The sequence below is a fragment of the Canis lupus genome, chromosome 13, assembly GCF_011100685.1.
Source record: "Canis lupus familiaris isolate Mischka breed German Shepherd chromosome 13, alternate assembly UU_Cfam_GSD_1.0, whole genome shotgun sequence".
In the NCBI taxonomy this organism is placed as follows: domain Eukaryota; kingdom Metazoa; phylum Chordata; class Mammalia; order Carnivora; family Canidae; genus Canis; species Canis lupus.
In genome coordinates this window covers 19,666,734-19,680,368 of record NC_049234.1, presented here as the reverse complement: position 1 = coordinate 19,680,368, position 13,635 = coordinate 19,666,734, and the positions used below count along the sequence as shown (strand labels likewise).

General features: G+C 34.3%; 1 protein-coding gene across 3 annotated transcripts in view; it reads left to right on the top strand.

Annotated features, from left to right (window-relative positions):
• Positions 1 to 13,635, top strand: part of MRPL13 (mitochondrial ribosomal protein L13) — a 47,479-nt gene that overhangs the window by 22,657 nt on the left and 11,187 nt on the right. For 2 of the 3 annotated variants that reach the window (XM_038555423.1, XM_038555421.1), the window contains exons 5-6: positions 4,025 to 4,111; positions 9,591 to 9,712. In XM_038555423.1, the coding sequence (XP_038411351.1) occupies positions 4,025 to 4,111; positions 9,591 to 9,712 (209 nt within the window). Of the gene's footprint in view, positions 1 to 4,024; positions 4,112 to 9,590; positions 9,717 to 13,635 lie in introns of those variants that run through there. The other variant, XM_038555422.1, reaches the window with a different exon arrangement.

The window sequence follows — 13,635 nt, the reverse complement described above, 5'->3', positions numbered from 1 at the left end:
GAAGACATTCTTTTTTATTTTGCTACAGTGGTGAATAAAAATAAAATCTGTTGTCAGCATACAATCATTTATTTGGTACAATACTGCCTAAAATTTTCTTAGAGGTGAGGGAGAGGGACATATTTTATTCTAGTAAGCCCTGATATAACATTTGGAAGTTCCATACTTTACTATTTATTTTTACCTCTTAATCATTTATAGGTATTTTACAAAAATATGCTCAGAGATTGCTTAAGAAATATTTAATGTTCTGTTTCAAAACATTAGACTATTACAGGTCAAATAAAATATCCTATTTTAACTATTTATATGAATTGCATATAATGGTATTAAAGAGTTATATGGGCTGCTGATGATATATACCATAAGTGCTATAACATTGTAGTTTTATTATTTGATAAATATTTTTAAAATTTAAATTTGTTATTCAGGCATACTCACTATCCACTAGGAGGCAGTATAGTCCAACTTTTTAATAAGAATTTGGCACTAGATAATATTGTAGAAATGGTTTCAAATTATGTTTTATAAATAAATATTAAAATGCATTGCAAAATGTTTAATGAAGTCCTGGAAAATAGTTCAAAGTTAAATCCATTTTAATTATTACCTCATTTAAATAATGTTAAAATTTTTTTAAGTCTTAATTTTGACTTTGTTTTATGATAAAGGGAATGGCTTATTAAAGGAAGAGGTCAGTTACTTTGCTTCCAAATCAAATACTTAAGTTTTTGTCTGGAACAGTAGGTCCTCTGCCAGCAGACATAATTTGCTAATCAGAACTTGGTGTATGGATGGGCTTACAAGAGAATTTGTTTCATAGTGCATCCTTCTGATTATTAGTATAGTCCTGGAATATTCTTTGTAAAATACATTAATACATTTTAATAGTTCTTAGTAGGTAATTCAACATTTCAAAATATTTTTTATAATTACACAGATCATTATTAGTAAACTCAGATAAATATGTTGATTCAGCCTTTCCTTATTCCTCTATCATATACTTTAAGAGTTTCTTGTGCTTATATTTTTTCTTTTATTTTTAAGTTTTTCTTTGTTTAAATAATCTCTACACCCAGTGTGGGGCCTGAATTCAGAACCCCAGGATCAAGAGTTACATACACTTCTGATCCAGCCAACCAGATGCCCCACCTATTCATGCTTTTTTTTTTTCTAACATAGTTCCTTTCCTGTCTTTTCTCTACCTCCATAGTTTACAATACAGTTATTTTGTGTGAAACAAATGGCATGTGCCCTGGTTTACAGATGCAGAAGTTCTTTAATATTTATTAGCCTCGCTTTATTCTGTCTTTCTCACTTTCTGAAATGCTTAGAACTTATGCTTAAGTCTATACTGCTGTGATTACTTGGCTGCACATGTTCTATTACTTGGGGTATATGTTGTTTGTATGTCTGCCTTTTTCTCTCCTCTGTCAGCTTATAACCTTTCTATACTTTCTAGCTTCCTCTAATTTGACTGTTAGGTTTGCATTTTTTAACAGGGCAAGTTTTAAAAAACCAACTTGTTAATTCAAGTGACTACAACTACATTTTTATAGGGACATGAACCCTAAATGTCATATAACCCTACCACAACAATAAAATTGCTATTATGATATTCAGAGGATATAATGACTAGCTTATCCAGAAAAGATGCTCAATAATCTTAACACTGTCAGTTTCTGCTTAAGATTTTTAAGAATTAAAAATTTTAAAGACTAATATCTAGATCAGTGCTGTCCAATAGAAATTTCTGTCATGATGGAAGTATTCTTTGTCTGCACTATCAAATATGATAGCGACTAGCCATATGTGGCAATTGGTCACTTGAAATGTGGCTTGTGTGACTAACTGAATTTTTAATTGCTTTTAACAATAGAAATCTCTATTAAAATCTCCAGAACATAGAGTATTAACAGCACTAAACTGGAAAAATACGTATGCGATGCCATTAGCCTTTGTATGTAGTAAGGTTTTGTAGTCTGATTTGATGAGAAAATGAAAGGAATAGGAAATCCTCTTATAGTGCAACACTGTTCTAACATGTATAGTTTTGATGGGTTTAACTTTAATATAGGTCAAATTATATTCTTGGATTATGAGTTCAGATGGTAAAAATTGATACAATTCTCCAAATGTCCCTATCAGCAGTTTTATGAAGACCTTGAAGTGTATTTGTATATACTATATACCAGCAGGCCCCCAGGAGATTGTGGAACACAGAGTGACACAGTGTGAACTTCTCTTGACAAAGGATACACCAAATCACATTCAGACCAACAAAGAGGATAATCTTAGAAAGGGAAAAGTAGGGCAGTTGGGTGTCTCAGACGTGTAGCGCTGCCTCCAGCCCGGGGCATGGTCCTGGAGACCAGGGATCAAGTTCCATGTCGGGCTCCCTGCATGGAGCCTGCTTCTCCTTCTGCCTGCTTCTTTTGCCTGTGTCTCTGCCCCTCTCTCTCTCTCTCTATCTCTCTCTCTCTCTGTCTGTCATAAAATCTTTTAAAAAGGGGGGGTGGGGCGGGGGAATGTAAATCACGGCAAGGTTAGTTTGCCGTGTTGGGAATGAGTATGGTAGAGAGAAGGCACTTTTTGTCTTCTTGAGAACTTATGGAGAGAAACATATTGTAGGTGTGATTGCATGTGCTATATGTCTATTCTGGGACTAAGAGCACCACCTGGTTTAAATTCCAGCACCACCACTTATTAGATACTTGAAATTGGGAGAGTTCTTTAACTTCACTAAATCTGTTACCTCATCTGTGAAATGAGACTCAGCATCATTAAACAAGACAACAAATGTAATGCAACTGACCACTGTACATGCAGTGAGTTTCAGTAAATGTTCACTGTTACCACTGTTGGAGATTTGTGACTTTGAGTCAGTCTCAAAACTGTATGTTCAGGCTTACCTTCTGAATTGGAAACCTCCTGATCTCCTACCTGGAGAAAACAGGATTTAAGGCCTCCCTGGGTTCTGCTTTATTCAGGATGTGACATTATTTGAGCCATAAGTTTTTATACAAGCTCAGGGAACTTTTTTTTTTTTTTTTTTTTAATTGGTGTTCAATTTACTAACATACAGAATAACACCCAGTGCCCGTCACCCATTCACTCCCACCCCCCGCCCTCCTCCCCTTCTACCACCCCTAGTTCGTTTCCCAGAGTTAGCAGTCTTTACGTTCTGTCTCCCTTTCTGATATTTCCCACACATTTCTTCTCCCTTCCCTTATTTTCCCTTTCACTATTATTTATATTCCCCAAATGAATGAGAACATATAATGTTTGTCCTTCTCCGACTGACTTACTTCACTCAGCATAATACCCTCCAGTTCCATCCACGTTGAAGCAAATGGTGGGTATTTGTCATTTCTAATAGCTGAGTAATATTCCATTGTATACATAAACCACATCTTCTTTATCCATTCATCTTTCGTTGGACACCGAGGCTCCTTCCACAGTTTGGCTATCGTGGCCATTGCTGCTAGAAACATCGGGGTGCAGGTGTCCCGGCGTTTCATTGCATTTGTATCTTTGGGGTAGATCCCCAACAGTGCAATTGCTGGGTCGTAGGGCAGGTCTATTTTTAACTGTTTGAGGAACCTCCACACAGTTTTCCAGAGTGGCTGCACCAGTTCACATTCCCACCAACAGTGTAAGAGGGTTCCCTTTTCTCCGCATCCTCTCCAACATTTGTTGTTTCCTGCCTTGTTAATTTTCCCTCAGGGAACTTTTTATTCTAACTAAAATTGGCACATATGTAGATTATTTTTAATCTCTTCCTATTGTCCTTTTCCTTTAAAAATAGGTTAAACCAAATAGAGACTAAAGAAAATAGTAATGCCCAAAATAATGACAGTTCTTTTGCTGTTACTGCCATGTATCTACTTAGGTCCTAATTTCTTTCTTTTCATTTCTGTTGAGTCTTAGCCCACTTGTTTTCATCACTGTCTCTAATGTGTTTGCCTTCTAATATCCCAAATCAGATTTTGCTTGTTGAGTCCTACATATATCTGTTTTTCAGATTGTGAAACTAGCTATTTATGGCATGCTGCCAAAAAACCTTCACAGAAGAACTCTAATGCAGAGACTGCATCTTTTCCCAGATGAGGTAAGTCAGTGGTCATTGGTAATGATGCTACAACAAGGAACATGGCCAGAGCCCCTGTTAAATTGAGGGTATTCATTGCTTATTTCATCAGCTATAAAAAGTATGAATTTCATTTACATTTTATATGACTAGTGGCAAAACTTATATTAATCATGGATTAATAACTTAGTTTTGGTTGCTAATTATTTTCCTTAACTTTAGAATACTTGTTCTTACTCAAAATTTATTCAGCTAAAAAAGTACTTGAAAAAATAAACATTTTTATTTATTACTGTTAAACTATTTTAAGTACAGCTTTCTCTTTAGTATAATATAATAAAATAGTAGAGGTTCTATAATAAAATGGTTAAATCCAGGCTGTGGAATCAGACTATCTGGATTAGAATTCATGCTCCACCATTTACTGACTATATGGCCATGGGTGGTTACATATTATCTGTTTTCTCATCTGTAAAATGGAAATAATGGTACCTACTTTATGAGATTATGGTAGGGGTTCAATGAGATAACATTTGTAGAGTGCTTAGAACAGGCCTGACGGTAAGTGCCAGTTACTGTCATTACAATGGTTGTGATTGTTGTTGTCCTTACAGTTCCTACTAGAGGAAAAATGTAGAAATTAATTCCAGATTATCAAGTTATAGCAACCATTTAAGCCACTGTGTGCTCTATTTAGTTAACTTAATGCATGAGTAAATTATTCATGGTTTTATCAAAATGGTTAATGTATTACCTTTGCTTTGCATGAATCAGTAGAATTTTCCAGTATTTACTTTAACTTCTGAGGTAACAAGCATGGAAGCAGTGTCATCATCTAAGAATAAATGACCTTCATGAAATCACAATATTAAAACTTCTATTTCTGATTGTACCGTCCCATTTTTTTAGACACTAATTTCTTAAAGACACAAAATGATTATATATAGATATATAATCTTAGTTATAAGGCAGTCAGGTTTGAATGTGGAGGTTTTAAGTAATACATAGTAGTTCAGTTCAACAACAAATTACTGGAATAATTTCAGACTGTAAAATTAATGGGCCCATTTTCCCAAAAATGGATTGTTATTAAATAAAAACTTCCTAGCACATTTTGTTACCCAGGCCGTGGGGAAATAGACACTCATAGATTGCTGATAAGAGTACAAAATGGGGGCAGCCTGGGTGGCTCAGCGGTTTAGCACCGCCTTCAGCCCAGGGTGTGATCCTGGCAGCCTAGGATCGAGTCCCACATCAGGCTCCTTGCATGGAGCCTGCTTCTCCCTCTGCCTGTGTCTCTGTCTCTCTCTCTCTCTCTGTGTCTCTCATGAATAAATAAAATCTTTAAAAAAATACACTCAGCTCTAAAAATCATATTTTAAAAAAAAGAGTACAAAATGGTGCAACCAATAAGGGATCTGAGAATTAGGTAACATTACATATAATACATACATAAGGAGATTTGTGGTTGATTCAGCAATCTGTTTACTCTGAAGATACACAAGATTCTTGTTTCCACAGTATTTATAATAGTAAAATAATAGAAATAAGAATTTACTTATAGGTAATTGGATAAACTATATAATATCCATTCAGTTGAGTACTATATAATTACAAAAAAAGAATGCCAAATATTCTTGTGACTTAGAAAGTCACATAAATAATGCTTTCCAAGATACCTTGGTAAGTGAAAAAAAAAAAAAAGTGAAAAAATACAGATGGCAAACTACCTTTTGTATTCATATATACATATATATGATTACACATACATACTGTATTTGCTTTTTCTGCATAAAGAAACTCAGGAAGAATAAATGAGAAAATGAAGTTGGCTACTTACTAAAGCATGGGAACAAAGAGATAGGAGAAATAGGGAAGAGAATAAGGTTTTTGGAGAATGCCTTTTAGATTATTTTTTTTTACTTCAACTTTGTTATCATATTAAGATTTTATATAAGGGACACATGGGTGGCTTAATCAGTTGAGTGTCCAACTCTTTTTTTTGAGTGTCCAACTCTTGATTTCAGGTCAGGTCATGATCTCAGGGTTGTGAGATCCAGCCCCAGGTCAGGCTCCATGCTCAGCTTGGAGTCTGCTTGATATTCTCTTCCTCTCCCCTTGCTTCTGCACACTCCCTTTCCCTTGTTCTCTAAAAATAAATGAATAAAATCTTTTTTTAAATAAATAAATAAAAATTAAATGACAGCATTAATAGAAGTAAGCACAACTAGTGCCCAGATCTTGTTTTCTAAGTGCTATTCCTTATTAAAAGGAACCTGGTTTTCATTGGAGAAATGGTTGATTCTAGGTCTAGAGTAGAGATAAAACAAAGTTACTATGGAGTATATGCATGCACATATTTATTATTTCTGCATTGTTCATATTGGTAAAATAATAAGTAACAGAAGTAAGGCAGTGTTCAAAAATGGATGGAGAAATATCAAAAGAACATGGAAGGCATTTTGAATTGGTGCCAAATGACCAAATATGGGACTGTGTGAGCCTTAAAATTAATGGTAATAATAATGGGTTACATTGAATAGAAGACAAAAATCTGTGAGCCCATGATGATAGTCCAAAAATTATTTTTATCTTGTTATAAGTTCCCTTTCCTTTCTAGAGAAGAAAAAGCTTTTCCTTAGAAAAGAATGTCCCCTAAAAAATGTAGAAATAATACTGAATTAGAAAAGCCACCATTATCAGCATATTCTATGGTCACTGGGTAAAAGATTATTATAGAACAAGATAGTCATACAATTTCAAAACATCATGCTACACAATACTTACTGTTTGAAAGGAGATTAGATACTTTTTTATGTTGAAGATACCTGGTGGACACCAACATAACCAGGAGATCAAACATATCTATATGGGAAGACTGACATCATGTGCCTCCTGCTATGAATGAAGAACTGAAGACTCCACCTAAACTATCAAAATAGCATATGTCAATAATGTTTAACCTGACGAATGAAACAGTCCTACAAATCCAAATAAAAGGGCAGTCTACCACTTAATTGGCTTAGACTCTTCAAAAGTGTTAATTTCATGAAGAACAAAAAGCAGGGAAAGGGCTTTGTATTAAGAGACTAGACTGAAGAACTTATTATGTATGTTAAACAACATAGTAACAGCATAATGACTAAATGTAGCATGTGATCCTTGACAGGATCTTATACTAAAAAAAAAAAAAAAAAAGATACTTTAGAAGATAATTTTATCAGTTCGGGAAATTTGAATAGACACTTACATATCAGAAGAAAGTACTTCATCAATGTTAATTTTCCTAAACATGACTTTGTAACATGTGTGTGTATATACGTGAAAAGAAGGAGGGCAAACATGTCCTATTTTGACAATTGGTGAATTTACATGAAGGTTAGATGAGTATTCACTGTATCCTCACAACCTTTCTGTAAAATTAAAATTTCTTTTAGAAATTGACAAAGGTGAAAACCCTGCCCCCTGCTTATTGCACTCATTCTTTTCCTTATTCTCCCTTTAGGTTAATTATTCTCTCCATGCAGAGGACTCTTAAATCTCTACAAACACATTGTTAGCATGTTTGGGTTACATTCTCTGTGTTCAGTTTAAAGGAGCCACTTCCTCTCTTCTTGGTTTCATGCGTAATGCCTAATCAACAACTTTTCTCATTTTGCACTATTTTTTAATCCATTCTTTCAGCAAATTGTTCTAATAGTGGAGAAAGTTTGTAAGCTCATTTCAGTCAAAATTCTCTTCAGTCAGCAAACATTTACTAACCCACTATGTTCCACACCCTGTGCTGTGTAAGCACTTGGCAACTTTTAAAATTGTCTTTGTGAATGATAGAGGGATTTTTTTTTAATGGCTTCCCAAAGGAGTGTGAAATATTCATGAATTTTTATAAATATCAAACTGGCAAGTAGACTTTTTCAGGAAATAAAAAATTACAGCAACTTAATATTTATATGTCCAAGCATCCTCTCCTTGTTCCAGTTCTGTGTAATTTATATGTCCAAGCATCCTCTCCTTGTTCCAGATTGAATACATCAGGGAAGGGATGTTAAATGCTTCTCAGTGAAGAAACACATTGTCAATAGTATTTATTATATTTTGTATATATTAATAGTGACCCTATACAAACCATAATTTTAAAAAGCCAACTAAAATTTTTAAAACATTACTAAAATTTTGCCATATTAGGTTTTAGAACAACTATATAACTCCATAGAGTTCTGTGATTCTTTAAAGCTACTTTAAAATTTTGATCCTTAAGACATTGTATAGAAAACAATTACTGTATTGATGCCATGTCCTTGCCCAGATATTTGATTCCCAATTATGATATGTTCTTTTCCAAGAATTATAATTTACTATATAATTTTTTTTAATGTTTGGGAACATACTGTTATGAAAAGAGGGAAATATATGTGCTATCCCTGTGGAAATATTCATAGGTCACTTTCATAGATATCCAACCATTATTTCAGTAATCTCCAAAATTAACTTACCATCCAAATTCACAAGACAGTTCCCTTTCCCTATTTCTGATTCGCGAAGCACAGTATAAATGTAAATTTTTTTGGTTACTCATGCTCTTCATTTTATCACTTCCTTTACTTTGTTCAGTATCTGTTCTTTTAAAATCTCTCTCAAATATATGCTTTAGTTTTTAATTTGCTTTTAATTATGCAAATTCAGATTTTTTTGCATAATAGCTTTTTCTTTCATTTTTCTGAATATTTGAATATATAACTAGGGAAAGTCATTATGGGCAGAGGGAATACCATTAATAAAGGCACCAGGATTTCAGTGTGGAACAGTGCATGAAAAGCAAGGAGGCTGATAATTCAGAAGCCATGGATGGGTGTGTGTGTGAAGAGATGGAGGCACAGAAGTCGTCTAGGAGGCAGGACACTGGTTTGAGCAGTGACATTTTTAAAATTGTAATCCTTTAGAGCCTATCATCTTTTTATTTCCTTTTATATTCTGTGAATCTAGCACAATTTCTGGTTCATAGAAGTTCAGTAAATGTTGGCTAAATGACTCAAAGAAGCAACATATTTTCATTTTCCAGAGTTTTTTCTGGCAACAACATGGAGTATGAATTGAAAGGTTGTGTCACAGGAAGCCATAGACCCAGTACATTCACTCAATCAGATGAAAAGTCATGAGAATCAGCCAAGGCAGTTCCTTTCTGTATTTGAAAGGCCAGGAATAAATTAAACAGTTAAGAAAAAAATAGTTAGAACTTAGTGACTCAATAGTCCTCAGAACTGAAGATGTCTGATTTATCATGAGAAATAGGTTTGTCAAGATTATAAGTTATAGTATTATAATGAGATTACTTTTATCATTAATGTACTTTTCAGGGATTTTTACGGACTTTTAAAGATTATATTGTTTTCCTCATTCTTTATTCTTTAGTTTGTTATTTTTTAATATTCGCTAAGTATTACTACTTTATTTCTAAGGAACATATTTTAAGAAAATTAAATCTGAATTTTATTTAACGTAGGATATACCAGAAGATATTCGTAAGAATTTAGTGGAAGAGCTTCCTCAACCACGAAAAGTACCAAGACGTCTAGATGAGTACACGCAGGAAGAAATAGAGGCTTTCCCAATAGTGTGGTCTCCGTAAGTCTTTTCTCTTTCCTGTCTTTGTTTTTATTTTTCTGGTTTTCCTTTTTTTATTTTTTATTTTTTATTTTTTTAAGATTTTATTTATTCATGAGAGACACAGAGAGAGAGAGAGAGAGAGGCAGAGGGAGAAGCAGGCTCCATGCAGGTAGCCCAACATGGGACTCGATCCCAGGTCTCCAGGATCACACCCTGGGCTGAAGGTGGCACTAAACCACTGAGCCACCATGCCTACCCTATTTTTCTGGTTTTCTAAGCTTAGTTTAGTACCCCCTGTTTCTTTAACCAAATGAGAAAATCCTCGAGTGTGGGAATAGTGAACTTTTTTTAATTCCTTGGATACTCCTTCCATCTTCCACCTGCAAATAAATTCTAGATGTAGGTATTACAACCAAAAGTCTCTAAAGTTTTAAAACCTTGCTATGGCCATGTAAGGATGTTCACAGGTGTCTATAATTGTGTCTAGATTTTTTGTTTGAGATGACATTACTTGGATTGATTGTAGTCTCTTGGAATGATAAATTATCATTACTGAAAACAAAGTGATTCTCCCATTTTCTGAATTGTTTCACTAAGCTTGAGAGTATCATCTAATGAAGTCACCGATTCTGGACAATTAACAGTCTTGACCCAAATAGAAAAACAAAATAGCAAACACTTTTTGCTATCCTCTACACAATTTCCTCTGTCTGAGGTCCAGAAAAGTGCTCAGTTTTGACATACTATCTCCCATCTGATTTTTTCCAGGTTTCCTTATCTTCCTACCAGGGTCTCCATGACCTGGCTCCTCTCTGTCTCTGAAGCTTAATTAAGTTCTCCACACTTCACTAGGCTAGCAATACCACCTGTTTAAGGCTGTCACCCTTTGTACACAATTTAATTTTTCCTTGTCTTTTTTCTGCTATTATTTCGTCTAAAACAGTATTTCCCTCCCCTCATGCTCTGAAATAATGAACTCATTCTTTAGACTTTAGTTCAAATACCACCACCTTTAAGAATCCTTACGTAAACTTTGAGACCAGACTAAGTACCCAGCCATCTTCTGCCGTAGCACCTGCTGTGTTACTCTGTCATTACCACTATATTTAGCTACTCAGGAGCAAGGGCTGCATCTTGTTCATCACTGCATCCCTAGTGCATAGAACAGTACTTCTACAAGGGGGTCTTGGGAACATTTACAGAATTTATACTATAGATCTAAAAGAGAACCACAAATACTACCCTTTGTGCTCTGAATATTTGTATCTCTTTATTGGCTCTTTGGCCACATAGGTTTGTGAAACTATAAGCCTTCCCAAGATTGTTAGATGTCCAGCAATCTAATCCTTGACTCTTTTGTTATTGCATCTTCAGACTCTTCCCACACCGAAGTCTTTAGGATATTCTGTTTGAATCTTTTTGACTTTACTGATTTGTATTATCAAGATTCTCCTTTACTATATCTGCAGATGATGAGCAAAATAATACAATTTTTAGTGACCATTTATCATAGTGACTATTTGTTGGGTACTTTCCAATTGCCTGACACTGTACTGAGTAGTTTACACGTACTGTATTTAATTCTCTCCACAGGACTATGAGATAGATCTATCATTCCTATTTTGAAGTAAGGCATGGGTCATCTGGTTTGTAAGATAGGCTGTGTTTGGACCTATGTCTGATTCCAAAGCCTATTCTTTCCACAGAGGCAAACTACATCATTAATTTATTTTTTTCAACAAATACATTTTAGCTACCTCTTCTGTACAAGACACTATCATAGGCTCTTAGACACACATTGAAGAAATTCCACTAAAACTGTTATTTAGGGGCACCTGGGAGGCTCATTGGTTGAGCATCTGCCTTTGGGTCTGTCATGATCCCAGGGTCCTGGGATTGAGTCCTGTATTGGGCTCCCCACAGGGAGCCTGCTTCTCCCCCTGCCTCTCTGTGTGTCTCTCATGAATAAATAAATAAAATCTTTAAAAAAAAAAAACAATATTTAATTCAGCTGCACAAACTTTTGAGTTTATGCTATGTGCTAGATCTTTGGATAGATGTCCTGGATGTACAGATGGTGAAGCATTTACATGTAACTTCCTACAGAAGTCCTTCCTATAATCCCATGAACTGGGTTAGGCCCCCTTTTTAGGGTCTCTTTTTACACTTTCCTTTTCATTTACTGTATTTATTCTAATGTAATTTAATATATGTGTGATTTTTTTGTTTAATATCTTTCTCTAACTTGACTCCATGGGGGAACTCCATGTTGTCTTATTTACCTCAGCATAGCATCTGACACATTAAGTAGGCACTCAGAAAATACTTACTGAATGAATAAATGAAGAAAAGCAAATATCCTTTATCAGCTTTTATAAATGATGTTAAGAAAGAATCTCTAGAAGATATGAAGTGAAGGTAATAATATGCTCCAATTTAATACTAGGTCTTCATGCTAGGATCATTGAAATTGACTAGATTTAAAAACAGTTTTGTTTCTGTTCACTATATCATCTGAGTTATCAATTTCAGTTGATATTAAATGAGCAATTAACAAACTACGTGGAAAAAAACTACGTGAAAAATTGAAAAAATTGATTTTATGGTGTCTAATATTAACACCAGCTAGTTACCAGGATACATCCTCATGATAAGTGTTTTTCTCTAAAAATAAAGAAGCGCATTCTCGATCATTCCTTAGGTTCTGGTTTTCATTGCTTGACAATGACCAAGAAACTAAACATTATGTGACATGATTTGATTCTAACAACTAAGTTTAGTTAGGGGGAGCGGTGATTGTGTCTCTTTAGACCTTTTTAAATGCCTATTTAATAGTTTGCCTTCTTGTCAAAACCTGAGTCTATTTTAAATTCTTTTTATTTAAATTCATTTTTTTACCCATATTATATAGTGCTTTATTTAGATAAATCAGTAGTATGTGAAAATAAAAGGTTTTACAGTTTGTTTTACATGTTATGATCTTTCCATTTCTCTCTACTTTGACATCTGAGACATGAGACTCTGTACTTGGACAAATTTTATATTTTAGAAAAATCATTTTAATTTAACTTGTTTTTGGAGACTTACATGGTCATTTATTCCGGACATATTTTATGTGCCTTTTCCTACTTAACCTACATAGTACTTATATTTATTTTTACAACTGAACCCACATATATAGAACATTTTATTAGGAAGATGTAAACATTTTTTTAAAATTCTTTTAAAGAGATGTAACAATTGGCTACAAATTGAAATTAATCTCTAGTTTATGAAAAACATTTATTTTATTTTATTTATTTATTTTTTTTTATGAAAAACATTTATTAGCTTAAGTTTACCACTTTGGAATCTTTCACTTACTAAGAATTCGCATAATATAGATTTCAAGCTCAAGCATTCAATTAAAAACTTTCACTTTTGGGGATTTAAAAAGTGTTAAATGGGAGTCCTAGGTAGCTTAGTAGGTTGGGCATCTGTCTTCCATTCCAATCATGATCTAGGGTCCTGACATTGAGCCCTGAGTCCGTGCTCCCTGCTCAGTGGGGAGTCTGCTTCTCCCTCCCTCTGCCCCTGCCCTTTCCACTGCTTGTGTTCTCTAATAAAATCTTTTTAAAAAGTAAAAAATAAAAATTATTAAATGTTTAGGGTGCCTGGATAGCTGAGTTAGTTAAGCATCCAACTCTTGGTTTCAGCTCAGGGTCATGAGATTGAGCCTTATTTCATTGTCAGGCTCCATGCTCAGCAGGGAATCTGCCTGAGATTTTCTTTCTCCCTCTGCCCCTCCCTGATCTCTTTCCTTCTCTCCCTCCCTACCAACCTCCCTCCCTTTAAAATAAATACATCTTTTTTAAAAAGTATTAAATGTTCATTGTAGAAACTATGAACAAGATACAAACTTAAATAATCTCACTGAAGTTAACATTTTGCTGTGTTTTTTG